This window comes from Triturus cristatus, chromosome 2_1, assembly GCF_964204655.1.
Source record: "Triturus cristatus chromosome 2_1, aTriCri1.1, whole genome shotgun sequence".
Lineage (NCBI taxonomy): Eukaryota > Metazoa > Chordata > Amphibia > Caudata > Salamandridae > Triturus > Triturus cristatus.
In genome coordinates this window covers 1,022,496,463-1,022,514,825 of record NC_140581.1, presented here as the reverse complement: position 1 = coordinate 1,022,514,825, position 18,363 = coordinate 1,022,496,463, and the positions used below count along the sequence as shown (strand labels likewise).

Sequence of the window (18,363 nt, the reverse complement as noted above, 5' to 3'; positions counted from 1 at the left end):
CTGGAGCCCTTCAAATGTTTTTCATTAGACCCACCCTTAGTCCCGCCTCTAGCCCCGCCTCCTTGCCACGCCCCCAGCTCGATCGGATGAGTACCTGCACTTTTTTTTCGCCATTTAAAGCACTGCATGTACATGAAATGTAGGGGATTAGCCAGAATGTTTCCAGGGTGAAGGGACACAATGCTAGACCGGTACAGACTGCAAAATAAACTTGTTCCTTTTAAGGCCATGAGCATGCTGGTGTAATGGCATCTCTTTTTATAATATTATGTTGATATATAATTATCTATGCGGATGAATCCTCCCATTTATTTTTAGGACTTGTGTCCATAAAGTCACAACTGGCTTCTTCTCAAATGAAAAGATAATTGATAAGAGGAACTAAATGAATTATTAAGATCTCCTACCAACCCCATATAGAGGCAGCAAAAAGGACATCCACTCCTACATAAGTGCATAGTGCAGAGATAGATATTACACAATAAGGTAGATAGATAACTGCTCCAAGCCACCTACCTATAACAAACTAACACCTTCCTCTGTGGTTCCTATCACTGTGGGATCATTCTACCCCATCACTACAATTTTAGAGCAATACCAAATGCAAGCCGACCCAATGCAACCCATGTCATCACATCAGGGCTTGCTGGAACATCACTCAGCACTCCATATCTTGCAATACCTCAGCCATCCCTGGCAACCCCAGCCTGGCCTTTACATTTTCAAAGTTTGAGGCACGAGCAAAATTAACAAGACAGTCAGAACAGAAATGAGATACTGTAGCTGGTTTATTGTAGTTACCACAGTCATCTGCATTTTGCTGTAGGACAACTGTGTTTGCATATGCATTTGGTAGCCCAGTTTACTCTGAACAATTCATGAGAATTCTAAAGTAAAGTTGCACACAAATATAACATAATTTTGCGTTTCTTAAAATCATGCCAAATTAGTTACACAAGTGTGAGTACTAGTTTATGAAAAGCAGTCAACTGTGGCTCTTGAATACTGAAAATTATGAAACTCTACAATGTTGTTCTTCACAAATTGGCTTATCACCATCAGTGTGGATGAGAATTACCATTTAATGCTGTCCTCAATTTTTTTTAGGGAAACAAACTATTGTTTATCACTGACAACACTTAGGGGTATATGTACTACGATGTTGCATCAAACGTGATGCAAATCGATACTAAATCTTTTATTTGCAATTTACTTTCAAGTGCAAAACCTGTTTTGTGCTGAAATGATACTTGAAAGTAGCGCAAAGCAGCACCTAGTGCTGCTTTGCATTACTGTGCACCAAGGAGGAGTTCCAGCGATGGTGCATGGGCGTTCCCATGCAATTGCTTTTTTTTAGGCAAAACCCTATGCACTAAAAAAAAAAAGTAGACAGGGTTGTGCATCAAAAAATAATGCCCTTTTGAAATAGCCACTTTCAAGGAGAAATGCTTTGATTTCCCCTTTCTTTTCCGAATTTGCATGTGTGCTGAATTGTACAGCACACATACAAAGTATGAAAAGTTTAAAGATACCGTAAGTATAGTATTTTTTACTTGAGGGCTACCATGCCAGTACAGAACCTTTACTAGACTCACACAGACACTGGTGCAAAGATGTGCGCGTAGCATTCGGCAGCCTGATTTTGCGCAGGCACTAGGGAGAGAGGAGGCTAGTGCCATATCTCTATAGATCTGACGTGGTCCTGCTCTCTCCTTAGCATTTTTGCCTGCTGCGCTGAGTGAACATTCGGTAATATACCCCTCAGCGTTGTATTGTATGATATTGGCATTTATATAGAACTTTCCTACCCCTTACGATGCCCAAACACTTTTGGATGGTTGAAGGCTACTCTGTTGAGAATGTTTGGCATAGATACTGTGTTGCTTTTTTGAAGTGGCCTGTGTGGGAAGAATTTAGAGGTTGGAGATTGTGCTTCAATTAAGTTACAGCAAACTTGAAGCTGTGCTTAACCATGGTGAATAACAAAGGGCGAGGGAGGCGTCCCACTGCATATATTTATTATAATTACCTTTGCAAGTATAGGGTTTGTGCGATACAGCCACAGTAGAGAACTAATGAAAAATGCGGCCTCTGTGTTTCTACCGTACAGCAGCAAATTCTAACATTTTGAAATAGTTTCCTATTTCTGCTACCATTTAACCAATGGACGCATGAGCGATTCCAGTTATTAGTACGGATGTAACATTTAACGGTGGTCAGTGATTGTGATTTCTTTCTAAACGTAATCCGCGATACTATAATAACAACATCGTACCCTGGTGGAGGCTAAAATGCATGGTTAGTGGGGCCAGGCTGTCCGTCATCATTTGAATGCATGTGGAAGTGTGCTTTCTAGCCGTGCGGCTGCAAATCTTGTTTAAAAACAGACATTGTTTGTAGCTGACATTGAGTTATCTGTCTCAGAACGTATTAATTGAATGGGCGTCGCACCTATTTACTAACGAAAATGATCTGCAAAACTGACTTGCTATATATGAAAGGTAATGTGAGGACACCAAAGGGATTGTGTGGTGGAAGCTGGTGCGTCACTGGGACCCTCGTGACGAAGGAACTCTCGTGATGGGCAGATATTTTGAAAGCGCTTTAAAAAATCTTCTTTGCAGCAAACAGAGCGGGTAAAACAAGCGGGCTGCGGAGGGAGGGGCGACCGGGGTAAACTAGTGACAGAGCTGTTCATAAGCGGAAATAAGGGGGTTAAATCGGTGCATGGGTGGGGGCGATGAGTCAGAGCAGGGGGCCGCTAGAATACATAAAGGATTCGGCTGGAGAAGCGACAGCCAGACAAGAAAGGTGGCCAGCAGGTGACAAGGGTCCAGCGCAGGTTCAGGCACAGCCGCCGCCACTTCTTTAACTGCCAAAGTTGCGCGAGCGCCTTCCAGCTCCGTCAGGTGGAGGAGCTGACAGACCGTGAGCAGCGCTGCGCGGCGCCAGCCATTCCACAGCACTAACGCGGACAGGAGCGAAAGTCAGGAGAAGAAGAAGCGCGTCGCGCGCAACTTCGGCACCTGCTGCCTGAGCAACAGGCGGGAACGGTTAAAAGATTAGCCAATTGGAGCACGGGGCGTGGCGGCTGCACTGCCAATGAAAAGTTGTCTCGTGCGTTTGGAGGGATAGATAAACCCGTCTCCAGGTCGGGGCGGAGAGGTGTTAGGAGGGAAAGCGTGCTAGTAAGGTGCTAGGAGGGAAAGGGTGCTAGGAGGGAAAGGGTGCTAGTAAGGTGGCAGCGCAGGCACGCTCAAAGTTGTACTATGCTGAAACTAAAAGCTCTGTGGCACTTGGTGTGCGTTGGACTGCTCATAGCTGACTTCCCCGGGCATCTAAACGCCCAGGGTGCTGGTGGGCGGCCCGGGGCAGGCGCTAGTGACTTTGCGGTGAGGCTGTGTGGCCGCGAGTTCATCCGAGCTGTGATCTTCACCTGTGGAGGGTCCCGCTGGAAGAGACTGTCCCTGGACGTGGACTCCTCGCAGAGCACCAGAGACCAACTGCAGCAGAGTGCTCGGAGGGGCGTAGGTGAGTATTTGTAATCCCTGACATCTCCAAGTGCGTGACAGCTAGGACATATGACTCTGGGTATCCAGTCCAGACCTTGGGGCAGATTTACAAGCCCCTTGCGCCTCTTTTGCGTCATTTTTAACATGGGAAAAGTGACGCAAAAGTGGCGCAAGGGGCTTGTAAATCTGCCCCCTTGTGTGTTACTATCGGCCACTGCATGCTGCATGGCTCAACGTAAACTGCCTCTGGGTGGTTATTATCAGTATTGTTAAATAACACCCTATAGCTCAGCATATTAACCATGCAAGTGTGAATTATTGAATTGATACTTCCCGGGCATGAATTTAGAGTGCATTATTGTAATTTTGTTTTTTCATGGCGGTTGATACAGCACGTTTTGTCATTTCACGCTGCATAAAAAATAAAACATGAATAAGCACTGGTGTGGGTTAAACGCAGGTGAGGATAGACACCTTCACCAGGTGCTTCTGTACGGCCCCCCAAAAGATCAAGAAAGAATAGTTGCTGTTCAGCTGGGAAGTGACAGACTGTTCCGTCCATGTAGTACTGCTGTGCCATTAAAAGTAAAGTGACTGTCGCAGGGTGGGGGTGGGGGTGGGGGGGGGGGGGGGGGGGAATTCAGCCAGGGTGTGTATGTATGGTCCTATTTAATATATTGTGGCTGTGTCCTAGTAAATGTTTGTTTTGAAGTATCTGTTCTCCACTGAGAGTAATGTACTTCTTCTGAAAAGTGCCTGATATATTGAAAGTTGGTTAATTTAAAGTATTGCTGGCTTTTGAACGGGGCAGGCACTGCCCACTTGAATATAGGAGGCTTTTATAGGGAATTACCAGTTCTGTCCCATTTAAAGTATTGCAGTCAGTCTTTATTTCATGCCAGTGGTTGCAGGTAGGAGACACCCACACTTATTTTAGGCACTGGTGCTTATTTTTTCTTAACAGACTTTGATCCAAAGTAAGAGAGAGAAAACACACAAAAAAGGGAAAAGAAGGTAGAGAAAAACGAAAGACAGTGACAAAGGGAGAAAAAGAAAGACAAAGAATGTGAGAGTGAGGTAAAAGGGTAGGGAGTTTCTGGTGGTGAATGAGAGAGGCATGAGGTGGAATCAAGCCAACTCGGCCTTAGTATTACCCACCTCGACCTTTGATAGCACTGACCACGTTCTTCTGAGAAATCTTTGGCACCGGAACATAGGGGCATATCAGAAAGGCGAGGCGATAAAATTATCGCCGCTTTTGCGTCTGTTTTTGGCCGAAAAGCGGCGATAATTTTATCTCCTAATTAGCAAGGTCACGCTAATGCGTGAAACCTTGCATTAGCGCACTAATTCCTAACGCCCAGCTTTGCATCTCTAATGAGATACAAAGTGGGCGTTCCTGACCTGACATGACAGGAGAAATGTCGCTAAGCGACATTTCTCCTATCATCAAGCCCCACGCTATGAAGCATAGCGGCAAGAAAAGTAGCGATAACCCCTGTTATCGCTACTTTCCTTACGCCTGCTTCAGGACTGACTTAGCCATGATATCCTATGGAAGGTGGATATCATGGCTAAGTTTGTGGGGCTCTATCAACAAGCTAACGCCACATTGCGTTAGATTATCGCTGGGTTTCCAGCGATAATCTCACGTTAGGCAGTTAGCGCGAGGATTTTTATCGCTTTTGAGATAAGCGTTGCTAATAGCACGCTATCTCAGCGATAAAAATCCACGCTAGCCGGCGATAATTATCCTAGCGCTAAGTGCGCTTAGCGATAATTATCGCCGGTTGTTGCTGATATGCCCCTTAGTAGTTTACAAATTAAGCCCTGCAGTTATACTAAGTAGAACCGGTACTGCCCAATGCAAGTATTGTAGTTCTGCAGAACAGTTTGATTTCGGTTCCAATAGACCTGTCAGTTCTGTTGAACTGACAGTACTGTCCACAAAAAAAGTTGTGATGAGCCGAGGTGAGTACTGCCCCACTGGAAGGCTTGTAGCTCTGCCGGAGTGCTCATCTGACCATGTTGAAGTATTACAGTTGTGCAGGAAAAGGCAGTTCCTGCTGCCAAGCGTGTATTGTTGCTTAGCAGTTAAGTGCTGATATTGTGCCAGTGAACGTATGAGCAATGGTGGAGTTCTGTTTAGAAGTGCGAGTACCACCCAATTTAAAGACATGCCACTGTTGCGCTATTTAGTTATACTGCACTGATTTTGAGAAGTTCTTATACTGTCGCGTTGTAAGTGCTGCAAATGTGATAAGAAGGTTAGGTACTGTCCCAATTTAACTACTGTAGGTCTGCAGAGCAAATATCTAAATTGTGCCAAATCAGTTCTGCTGAAAAGTGCTTGTACTCTCACTGGAACTGTTTCAGTTCTACTCAGAAGTGGGGGCACCGCCCCACAGCAATTATTGACCTGAACTGCCAAAAGAGTCCATTTGCGTTTACCGCCCTTCTTCTGAAAAGTGCTCTCACCGTCCTTTTGCCGCGAAGTGCAGGTCCTGGCTCACCGAAGTGTTACCGTTCTGCCGACACCATTCATTACTATCTCCCCATCATAAGCATTACAATTCTGTGACAAGTGTCCCATTGAATGTATTGCTGCTCTGCTCTGCTGAGAAGAGCGCGCACTGTCCCAATGAAATTGTAACAGTTCGGCTGAAAACATACCCAGTGAATGCACTGGAGTTAATTTGCAAATACTGTAGACCATTCAATGGGATTGTATTTACAGCGAGAGGCGTGTTTGGTATGGAACTAACAGATCTTCTTTCGAAACCCCAGACTGCTCTAATATTTGATACATCTAGGAGGAGATTGGCTGCTGTACAGCGTCAGAGGATTCTTAGGGTGCTTGCAGTGGGCATGCACTCTGTTCTTTACGGCGCCCCTCTAAGAATGACAGAACATTGTTTCGCTTGGCTTACACCACACCCTTATTTCAATTAACATAATGTATCTAGAAAATCTGGTGCATTGTACCAAGCAGTGGGATTACGGTAAAAACTGTGACCGCCGGCAGAATGTGATGGGGGGGGGGGGGGGGGGCGCCGAGTCTCCCATGTCTGACAGTTTATCACTGTCCTTGGACTAAATGGGCCTCCACAGAAGGGTGTGGACTAAACTTCCACAACAAACACCCCCACGCCGCCGGGGCCTGCGAAAGGGCGCTTGTATCAGGTCAAGTGACCGAGTGGCTCGCGTTGCAGGATATGTTCTGATCTTCGGTCCTCTGGGGGAATTATCCTTGATCAATGATGCAGGCGCTGCACTCTTAACTATTGCGCACAAGTAGATAAAGCTGCTAGGAGTCGCCTCGGGAGAGGTGGAGATTCCTAGATCTGTCTCGAGGTGCTTGCATGTAGCCGGATGCTTAATGTGCAGAGTGCCAGTGTGCCACATGTACCCAGGGGTGAAAGCACCAAAGAAGGCAATGCCATTGCCACTACTAGTGAAACGTGTACAGCGAACACAGAGAAATACATCTAGAGGTGAACGACCTCGTGGAAGGTACACAGAGTGGAAGGCACAGGTACTTGAGTGTACCACATAAAAAGTGCAGGAACAAATAAAACATATTCTGCATTCCGATATTTGTAATATTGCAGTGTAAGTACAAATATTTTTTATTTCTTTACGAATTTCCTCTTTGCTTACTGTGCTTTGTGCTACTTTTACGTTTTTATTGCACTCTTTTTTTTTTTTACAATTGATCTTTGTAAGTGGACCTTTATCTGTGTGCCTCCACATCCCCCTAGCGTTCACTTCTAGAGGCGCCACTGATTGGCCCAGATTAGTAGGCTCTTCCAATATCCTCATGTCAAGACACTGTTCTGTCTTTTAGATCTCCAGCCATGTCATGCCTTGAAGTTTAACATATTATTCCCACAAATCTCCATACTTTCAGAGGAGGTCTTACTTTAAGAGACTGGGCTGATACACTGTGGAATTTCCTCAGTCACAAATCACACTTTTATCTCCTTTAGTCATAACCTCCATTGCCTGCCAGTCTAGCCTCGCCCAGCCCCTTCCGAGTCAGTGCCAAAAGGTGGCTCTCAACTTTGTGTTTCATAAATGATCACGCTCTCCAGTTTCCAAACAATTCTGAACACAAAGGTTGTCTAAAGCTTTATACTGTGATCCAAAAAATGAGAATTTACCTGAGCTCACTCATCAAATTCGTTCTCACTTTTGCAGGAAAAGGGCAGTTAAATTCAATTTTAGCATCGATTGCCCCCTTTACAAAATTAAATGGGCCTCAGCACCTCGAGGCCCATTCTGCTACTGTGAAAATGCAACCTCCTCTGCTGTTAACAAATGTTTCTGTACTAAAAATTGCCCAGCAAGCAGATTGTGTGTGTTGATTCTATATGTAGCACAGAAGTGTGCATTTTTCGGTCTCACACTTCTGCAAGAACTCGTGTCTGAGCTGCAGTTTTGGAGAGACATAAAGAGGCTGAAATTGGTCCCTAGAAGGCAGTAAAGGATTTCTGAATAATGTTTCTGCTTTGCCAAGAAGCTGAGTGACAGCCATTTTGAAATCCTAGAACACAATGTCCTGATCTCCTAAAACCTTTTACTTTGTTGGGGTGGGAATTGAAGGTGGGGTTTTCTATATATTGGACCACTTCAGAGAGTCATTGTGACTGTTCACTAAGATAACAGTAACTTATTCTCTGAATTTGCTCAAATCTATCTTATCAGCACAACTGTTACAAACGTAACTGTTTTTTACAACATCCTATTCCTTCAGCATTAGACAGTACTCATGAACTGCTAAACCTCTAAAACGACCCCTTTCTATTATCGTGCCCGTACAAACGACTTATCAACTTTTTAAACTTCAAAACTTCAAACATTCATACAGAAGATATTTTAAATGAAAACAATTAAAAAAGTATCAGGGTGCAAAATATACTCTGTCGCTTGGCTTACCCTTGAACCCCTTCAAGAGAAGCGTCTGTCCTTGAATGTATGTTTAAAGAGCAACAAAATGTAAGTCAAAACATTCTGGAGGCCATCTTGTTCCATGAGTGGAATGATCACGAGACGCCGTTCTCCTGTGTTAATCGCACATATTTGAATTTGGTTGAAATATGGAGACACTGATTAAGTTCCAGGATTCTGTACAGCTGGAGGAACATCAGCAGCCAGGGTATGGTGTGTGTGTGTGGTAAAGCAATTTACTATTGTACAGACTATGATGGCCTTTAGCTCTCTGGAAAACGTAGATTTCATTTTTTGTCCGTATTTTTTGTTTCTTCTCCACGGGCCTGATGTTACAGGCTGTGATGAACATAGCCTAAAAGCATCAGACCCGTGGAGAAGAGACATAAAATATGAACAAAAAAATTAAATCTACGTTTTCCCGAGAAGAGAGTCGAAAAGATTCCATTCTTGGAAATTCCTTGATCAACAATACGCTTCTGGCAGGAGCAAAGACTAGCATGAATCAGAGGCTGTATTCCAAAAACATTGAAAGTTTGCTAACTCTAGTTGTCAGTTGACAAACATTTGTAAAATCTACAAGTGGCAGCTCCCACTGTGTGCGAGAAAGCGGTTGGCATTGTCGGGAGTTGACTATAATGTAGCTTCCCTGATTACACTTACGTGACATGCTACTTCTGCTTTTTGGTGTTGGTATTTAAAGAACATAGGGCCAGATGTACGACCCGTTTTACATGCGTAAACAGGTGTGCGAACCCGTTTGCGCATGCAAAAACATATTGGGCCATGTACATAGGCAATTTAGCGAGTCGCAATTTTTTTGCAACTCGCTATTTGGAAGGGGCGTTCCAGTCCAAATAGCAAGTCTCAAAACCATGTACACATGTTTTGCGACCGCAATTGGGGAAGCAAAACAATCGCAATTACCACCTACTGCAAGAAAGTGGTAATGCATTCATAAATGGGAAGGGGTCCCCAGTAGACCCCTTTCCCTGTGCAAATACTTGCAAATTTATTTTTTAAGGGCAGGCAGGGGTCACAGGGAACTTAGTCACAAAAGCCAACCTCCTTTGGATATATGTACTTCATCAACCAATGATCCACACAATCCTCACATTCACAGGATGAGAATGGACATCAAAAATGTAATCCAAAGGACTGTGTAAAAAAATGTACACAAATTTATTCAAAATTCACATATAGTCACATATATCACAAAATATATAGCACATAATATAAATTTCTTTTTTTATAATATTAAAAAAGTTTTTAAAAAAAAACTTAATGACAAATAAAATCAACAATAATCACATAACACAGTACATATGCAAATTGGGAAAGAAAAGGACAAATAAATCCTATTAAAACGAGGAGATCACCAAATCAAAGATCCATCAGTTGTCACCACAATGAAGAATAATCCAAATATATATGTCACAGAACCATTGTCATCACAGATTAATTGCGAGTGTGTTGTGACCGCAATTGTGGTCACAAAACATTAGTACATGGTTTTGAGACTTGCTATTTGGATGGAAACACCCCTTCTAAATAGCGAGTCGCAAAACCTATTTAGAGAGTCACAAATAAATTGCGACTCGCTAAATAGGCTTTGTACATGGCCCATGATGTTTTTGCATGCACAAATGGGTTCGCAAACCCGTTTGTGACTCGCAATGTGTCACAAATTGCGAAGCGCTAATTAAAATGGTCGTACATCTGGCCCATAGATGCCCATACAGGCACTTTGTGAATGTATAGATGCACAGCTGGAGGTCTCCTGTTCCTTACATACCTCAGTGTCTGCATTTGTAGCTGGTTACAAAGTTTCACAGACACTTGTCTCAGGAATATTCACGAGGGAGAATTTCCACGAATCCTTTTAACCAGCTGCTTTGTCCAAGGCCCACTACACCACCAACATAAGAATATAAATTGTCTTTGACAACCATCTTCTTGACTGAGACAGTGCCCATCAATGTCAAATTGAGTATTATGCTGCCTCATATGGAACAAAGATCTCAACCACAACACTCAGTGGGATGGGTATTTAAAGCCACTCCAAAGTAGCAAGCACACAACTACTTTTGCCATGTCTGCAGCATACTAGTGTAATAAATAAGTCTCCAGGAGGCTCTAAAAACAGTATTTGGGGTAAAAAAGAGACATTTAATCAACGCACATTAAAAAAGTCACCAGTGAGAATCTTTGCCTACCATAAAAATTCTCCAAGATCAAAAAACCTAACCTACAAAAGCAGTAGATGGCTAAAAACCCTCACGATAATATGCAACAAAATCAGTCCCTGCCCTTGCCCAGCTCAAGTAAACCTCCTAATTTTAACCCGCATTGAGTGCAGAAGACGAGCGGATATATACTTCAGGTTAACTGCCCCTACATCTGCAATAGCTCCCTGAACAACTGCAAGTCCTGCAGGCTCATGCTAGTAAGAGCAAAACTGAAAACCAATTTACTCCTGTCCTGTATGCTTACACCACATTGCATTATCCTTCCATCCCCCTGAATTGCTACCTTGATGCTATGTTTTGGACCACTTCCCTCGAAATGTTGATCCTAGGCACTCCATGTATCATGGTAAAGTAGGGACTATGACTTAACAGTCATTGGAAATGCGTGCTTTTTTCTGCGACCCTCAGTGAAACCACGAGTGGCTACGTTCTGCAGAGCATGTTATGCAAACAGAAACATAAACACGTGTAGGTGTGTTCTCTGCATTCCTCTGACTGTTACTTAAAGAAAAGGTATGAAAACTTGCACAACATGCATTGAAAAATTCTCTGCTGGCATGAGGCAAAATTTCACACATCAATCATATGCCCCTGCCTCTTTTTAATCTCATCTTGGATCTATTTAAAAGAAGTGGTAAGAAATATCTGTATGAGTTTCTTTGTTTCTTCTCTTATGGAATTTACCTCTATAAATTGTACATACTATTAAAATACTGAAATGCTGGATGACAACGATAGAGAGCCTGCTGGCTCTAACTCTAGTACAGTCTTCTGTTGCTAATATGCCAATATTCCAATCTACACATTCCTCTCTCCCTTTCAGCAGAATGTGACAGGCAGAGTCTCAAGTCGTGAGACGCATGTGAAGTCCTTCCCACTTTCTGACTGTCCTATTAAATTGTAGGAGTATTGAAGTTTGGCACAGGAGAGGGAGGGCAAGAGGTTGTGGAGGCCCTGTCCTCCCTCCCTCCACAGTCCCCTCTTTCCAGGAATGTCCAACAGTGGTGTATCTCGCTCACTTCTCTCCCCCCCCAAATGGTGAAACGTATCCACAAGGTCCTGCTAAACCACCCTTTGAAGACAGGTATTTTCTGTTGCATCCGAAGAGACATCTATATGACACAGCTGAACTCCAAGTGCCCTGCATGTATAGCTTATGGAAACAATTCATAAGCTGTATTTTCTGCAAGCACTGATTTGGGTCATTGAGCACAATTTTTTCTAATGTTTTTATTTTCACAAATTCCTTTCTATCACATCATCATTACCAAAAGCAGTGTGTCTCAAAGACCTTTGTTACTTACACCTACACAGCCGATTGAATTTTTTTTCCTTAGGGGACATTTTTTTTTAAACCTGTCTGACCCCTCCTCTGCCAAACAGATGAAGAACACCCACTGTTGCTAATAGTAAGTGTTCCAATTAAGTCGATGTAATTACTTTACTGTCATGCTACCTATGATTAATACTTGTTCACAGGGTACTCAAGGCTTTATTACAAGACTGAAAAAAACAATAGTGTTTCCTAGTATGCAAGGAAGATTTAGTCAGTTATAAGATGATAGAGACACTGTGAGAAACCAGGACCTGTTTGCAGTGTCGTCCCCCTCCTTTGTCCCCCCACCCCCTCCTTTGTCCCCCCACTTTGTCTACTAGATGCTCGTTTTCTGACTGATGGTGCCCTGGGCTCTGCTAACCAGACACGGGGCCTCTGTTCTGATTAAAAGTCCATGGCAATTAGGTATAATTACAATTGACATGACAACTTACCCGTGAGGCGCTAGTATATGATAGGACATGCATGTCTAGAGGCCCAGTAGATTTAATTCATTTGAGTGTGCACTACTGTGGTGCCTGCTGACATTTTAAAAGCTAGCTCTGCCTTGCAGGCTGATTTTAAACTTAAGTTATATGCAAATTCAACGTTTAAATTAAAGGCACTTCCAAAGTCTCGAACGACCTTATTTTTAACATATGTCACCCCTAAGGTCTCCCTTATGTGCGCTGGGGTAGGGTGCCTTGTAAATATAAGATGGTACATTATAAAATATATTTTATATGCACCGGTGAGGGAAAATCTGCCAGTTTCTTTTTCCCCATTGTAGCACTATGGCTCAATAAGCTAACATAGGAATACTTCATTAAAGTGTAACTATTGAAAGAAAGGAACTAAAATATACTTCAAAGTATCAAAATGATAATTACAATTAAATCAAACAACTTGCCACTGTTAGATTTAATATAACTATCACAAAAAATAAGCAGTCGTAATTAGGTGTGAAGCGTCCTGAGCTGGAACAAAGGAAGCCTCTGGTGATAGAAGATCTGCAAGCTGCAGAGTAAAAGGATGGGAGGGGGCTGGGTAGCCAAATTGGTCTTCAAAGAGGGAATGACAGTTGGAACAGGACATAGGCTCACCCCCACATCTTGCCACCCCAATCAGCCAGTAGCCCCAGTAATTAGATTAGTAGATGGACTGGAAAGGGAATGTTAGGGAAACTTAGCCTCACCTGTTTGATGATATAGCCAGTTAACCTCCATGAGAGTTTCAACATTTTGGATTTTGAAGAATAGTACTTTCTGGGTCAAGAATATGCCACACTTTGTAGGAAGTGATCATACCTGATGGTGGTACCATATACCTCATCGGTAAGGGGTGCCCTCATGCTTGTCGGCCAGAACCTCTGGAAAAAAGTGGAATAGCTGCCTAGCAACTCAGATCTCTGCCTGAAACAACAAGGAGAAGGACTGCCTTGCTGGAACCCTGATTTGCACCGAAAGGATTGCAATCTGATGGAATGTGCCTGCTGCACAATCTGAAACTACAGCCCTAAGGACTTTGCCTGGCTTCACAAGGATTAAAGATGGACTTCCTAAAAGCGGCAGGTTAACAGAGCGCATCTGCTCCATCTCCACCAAGAAGTCCCCATCCTGGAGTGCATCCAGTGGACTTTTAAGGATTTGGCCAGGTGCATTGTGGGAAACATAGCCCCAATATACCCTGGACCATATCAGAGCTTCTAGAGCCTTCGATTTGCGTTGTAGACTCTTTGGAATCCCAAAAGGACCTTCTGGAAATAGATCGAGAAGTTTGGAGAATTTTGTCAAAAAGCTCCTTTGGGGCACCGATTGTCGATGAGACTCAAGCTGCCGACATTGAGCCGTAACCTGGCCTGGACTCCAGGTTCATCCCGCTGAAAGCTCCGGAGCTCAAGACTTCCAAGATTTTACTGAGGCCTCGAGCTGAACCAAGCCGCTGTCGTCGACTCAAAACCTAACCTGAGGAGGAGCCTGGCTTGATGTCAAGAGCAAAAGCTCCAGAAAAATGAACACGTGCGGAGGTAAAAAGTTGGCCGGGGCCTCCTGCTTAGTCGATCTGATATGGGCTCCATTGCAGTTGGCCTCAAACTTTGAATTTGTCCCGGTCAAGCGTGACCAGATGTCCCAAAGTGGTGGTTTAAGCTTTTAGACATTCAAAAGTGTTTATTCTTTAAAAATTCATATCTCCAGTTCCCTACATTGGATTATTTTTTTCTTGTTGTTTTGGTGTCTTATTGTTTTTAAAAATGTAACATTTTTATTATTTTGGAATTGGATTTTTATTGTGTATTGTGTCTTATTTAATGTATTGGTATTTTTAAATACTTTACACACCTGCCTCCTAAGTTAAGCCTGCCTGCTTGTTGCCATCTACCAAGGTTTGAGCAAGGGAAAAATGTATTGAGACCTTGCTGAACCTTTTATTGTGTTTGTGACCTGATTACTAGTGGTAGGTCCCTACTTACCACCAGCTGCAGTCCGTGCAGGTAACAGGGGTCGGGCATTGGGGATGGGTAAGGGGGGATTTTGAGGGACGATGCCGAGGAAAAATTAAATAAATAATTAATTTGCCCTTGGCATTTTCCCTCAAAATCCCCCCTAACCTGTCTCCACCGCCCCACCGCTGTTATCTGTACAGACCGCGGCTGCTTACAACTACTAATAAACCACTTTCAAACAGCCACTAACCCTAGCGGTTGCTTCTCCATACTGTCCCCCCTACCTATACCGCCCTAAATACTTCTGTCTTTTATAACATTCACGATTTTCTGATCCCCTTAAAAGAACATGTTGCTATAGACTAATAACAATGCACTTGGTATATAACTTGTTCCCTCGCAAAGAATATTATAGATTATTAGAAGAATGCATATGGTGCTTGTTGAATCAGCAGTGAAGATAACAATATTAACATCGATACAATCGGAAAAACGGAAAAAACAGTGACATTATCTGACCTAAAAAGAAATCCTAAAAATACACACCACAGTTTTTGATACAATCACTTCCTTAAAGTCATTTCAGAATCCTCACATTTCTTTGGCCTCCTGATCTGCCGACTGCTGCTCCTATGCACACTTCTGTCTTCCAGTCATTTCTGCATTTCTGGTTTTATCACGTTGCTCTTTGTTACAGCGTATTGCATATTGTCACTCTTCTCACATTCCATAACTTTCCCCTTCAACAATCACAATATTTCTATGCCCCCATTTACCCCTATTGGTCAATCTACAGTTATGGCCGAGTTTCGCTTTTATGTTTATTCCAAGCTGTACTGTCTCCTTTCTATGCTCATTCCAGGTTGTCCTGTCACCATTCGAAAGTGATGTCTTCACTCAGCCTAATTGTGCCTGTAAACACAACTGTGTTTCCAGGAAGCACCATTCCTCCTAAGTCTAGTGCTGAAAACAATGCAAGTAGCGAGCTTGCTGTTACCACCTCCCTCTACAGGCCCACTTGCACAGAGCTCACTGTTGGTCTTTAGCAAGTTCTTTGCAGCTTCCAGTCACTGCCATTTAAACAAACAATAGTGTTTCTTAAATTGAAAAGAAGATTTATTCCAGTATGAATTAGCAGCAACCCTGGCAGTGCATTCTTCCAGCTGTTCTTCCTTTCACCATCGCCTCACTACATTCTGTGGTGACATACACAATCGTCAGGTCTCCTAAAGAAACATGTTGGTTTACACTAATAACTAACGCTCTCAAAATATAACAGACTGTGCAATACGTCTTTGTAATTGAACCTAATAGAACTGAATATGTTCTAGGTTCTGCTCTGTTTTGTCTCTAGGTCATTGTAGATCCTGCAGACATCATCCCATTTAGTCACACCCTCTCTGTCTCTGTAAGTGTCTTTTGAGTGTAGAGCAGTTGGCTCAGTCAAAACGTCTGTGTCGGAGCTCGTACTCAATGGGTTCTTGCATGAGCCAAGGGGACATATTATCAAGAACGGCGAGAACATTATCTCTGCTTTAGCTGTAGTGTCCTGCCGCTAAAGTGGCGATAAGGGGCTTGATAATATGCCCTAGAGAATTCCAATAGAAGCCCAGGTTTGTGGTCCTTCACACCAGAACCTGGGCTTCTATTGGAATTCTCTAGGGCATATTATCAAGCCCCTTATCGCCACTTTAGAGGCAGTTTCCTGCCGCTAACGCGGCGATAATCTTATCGCCGTTCTTGATAATATGGCCCAAAGTCTTCAAACTTAATGTAGAACAATGATTATTTATTAGTTTAGTAGTCTTTGACGTCAAACTCTTAAAAATTGATTCAAAAGGTTATTAAACTCAGCAAAATATAATTTCACCTAGTATAGTAATTTCTGTCAGCCACATTTACCCATCCCAGTGAGGGCACTGGTAGACTACGCTGTGTGACATTCTATACATATGTATGTGTCTTATAGTTTGTTTGCGAGAGGTTGCTTTGTACTGTAATGTATTACGTTAGGCAGCAACATACATTTTGGATGGTGACAGATTCAGCTGCGAATTTCGTTATTCAGACCACACAAAAGAACATTTCAAACTAGGTAGAGCTATAGTGAAAATCCTTGATGTGCTGTCTTTCTAAAAGTGATCAAATGGGAGTCTTCTTACTCTTTTTATTGCCAACTGGTCAAATCTGACCGCAGATGAGGAAAATAATAACATCTTTCAAATTTTAGAATGCAAACTATGAATAATGTATGTTATTGGGGGAATTTTGAAACAAGCAACATGATGGGGAGTTTTGGGCCCTGCTTAATATAGTTGTTTTGAGCAGCACTGTGAGGGTCTAGGAAATGTAGTTTTCCTTGTTGATAATCAGGAAATACCTATGGTCCAATTTGTACTTTATCCCATGTATGGTTTAACCTTTTAATTCCCAATTCCATAGACTGAAATGCGGGATAATATGGAGTTTAGGTCTTACCACATTGGAAAAAACTATTTTCCCATAGCTTCCCCCAAGCATTCCTCCAAATATTACCGGGAGAAGGGGGTACGTGGGGGAGGGGGATTTGTGTGTGGGGGGGGGAATCAAAGGGTGGCCAATTCAAGCACAATTCAGATTGGATACCAACGGTATTTGCTGTGGCCTCATGACAAAATTACAATGTAGTCTGTTCCTTAAAAAGCACCTTATCTACCTATGCATCCTGTAGCACGCACCCTGACTCCTTTTTACTCGCATGTTTCTCTCTCCTTCCTGTAGATCCTGTGCAGGGGTCTTCCAACAAAGACCTGGACACCTTGAAGCTGCAGTCCTTCCTGGGTCCTGACCTGGAGCAGCATCAGATGCCAAGCGCAAACATGCCTTTCGAGCGACAGCCTGTCAAGGATCTCTTTGATGCCTACGTTGATTACAGCGAGAACGTCCCAGTGTCCGATGACTTCAACTCGTACATCCGGCAGGCGGAAGAAGCCGCCCAGAAACCAAGAGGCGGGGCGGTGGCCGACCTCCCAGGGGCATCAGACAGACTCCCTTGGATCAATTACCCCCGGAGGAAGCGGGACTATTCCATGGGGGTGGCCGGCATGTGCTGCAAATGGGGCTGTACCAAAGCGGAGATCAGTACACTGTGCTGAAAATATCACAGTAATGACCCCTCTGCATTTTACTCATTCCACAGCACACCGTGGACTTACTCTCATTGCCAATGAAGACCCGGTCAAGTTCTAATGGTAGCCTGAAGATGTAGTATACGTTTTAATAATCCGTAATTGTATTTTTAATGCAGGCCCACGAAGGGCTGGCAGTTCGTCAATGTGTTTCTGTCAATAAACATGTTTTCTCGTGGCTGTAAACTTGTTTGAAGTTGCAGGGCACAAATAATTTTCCATCCCATAGATTTGACTGAGTTGTCAAATTGTAGGTTCTCCGTGCCCTTTTGTGCAGAGTCAAGCATTCATGAACTGAACACGTGTACTTGTGAGTAACTTATATGGCCTGGTACTCCCCCAAGTCCCCTCTTTACCTTTGGCACCCACAGACCTTGTCCAGATGAGGTCTCCCTCCCTCCTTCAAGGCAACTATTGAGACCACACCAATTTTGGATTAGGGGGTGTAACCACCCGGCCGTATTTATTGCAAAATTAAAAAACATTATTTATTAACATTCTGTACAATTATGCAGCAAGGTCAAATACATTGTTAGACAGATGATGTCACATGGCTATCCTTAACTTCTTATACACACGACACTCCTACCGTAAATCTAACAATGCATATATTCACTTTCTGCGTGTCCCCTCTAGAGCCTACGGCACGGTCAATGACTGGCAGCCTCCAGATCCCAGCAAACTACGGGAAATTACTTCGCCAGAGTTGGCTTGCGCAGGGGGTACA

General features: G+C 43.3%; 1 protein-coding gene across 1 annotated transcript; it reads left to right on the top strand.

Annotated features, from left to right (window-relative positions):
• Positions 1–3,150: 3,150 nt before the first annotated feature.
• On the top strand, positions 3,151–17,814 carry LOC146866254 (relaxin-3-like). The gene is made up of 2 exons (XM_085640811.1): positions 3,151–3,531; positions 17,230–17,814. The coding sequence occupies exons 1-2, from the start codon at positions 3,270–3,272 to the stop codon at positions 17,601–17,603; spliced, it is 636 nt and encodes a 211-aa protein (XP_085496937.1). The 5' UTR covers positions 3,151–3,269; the 3' UTR covers positions 17,604–17,814.
• Positions 17,815–18,363: the final 549 nt, after the last annotated feature.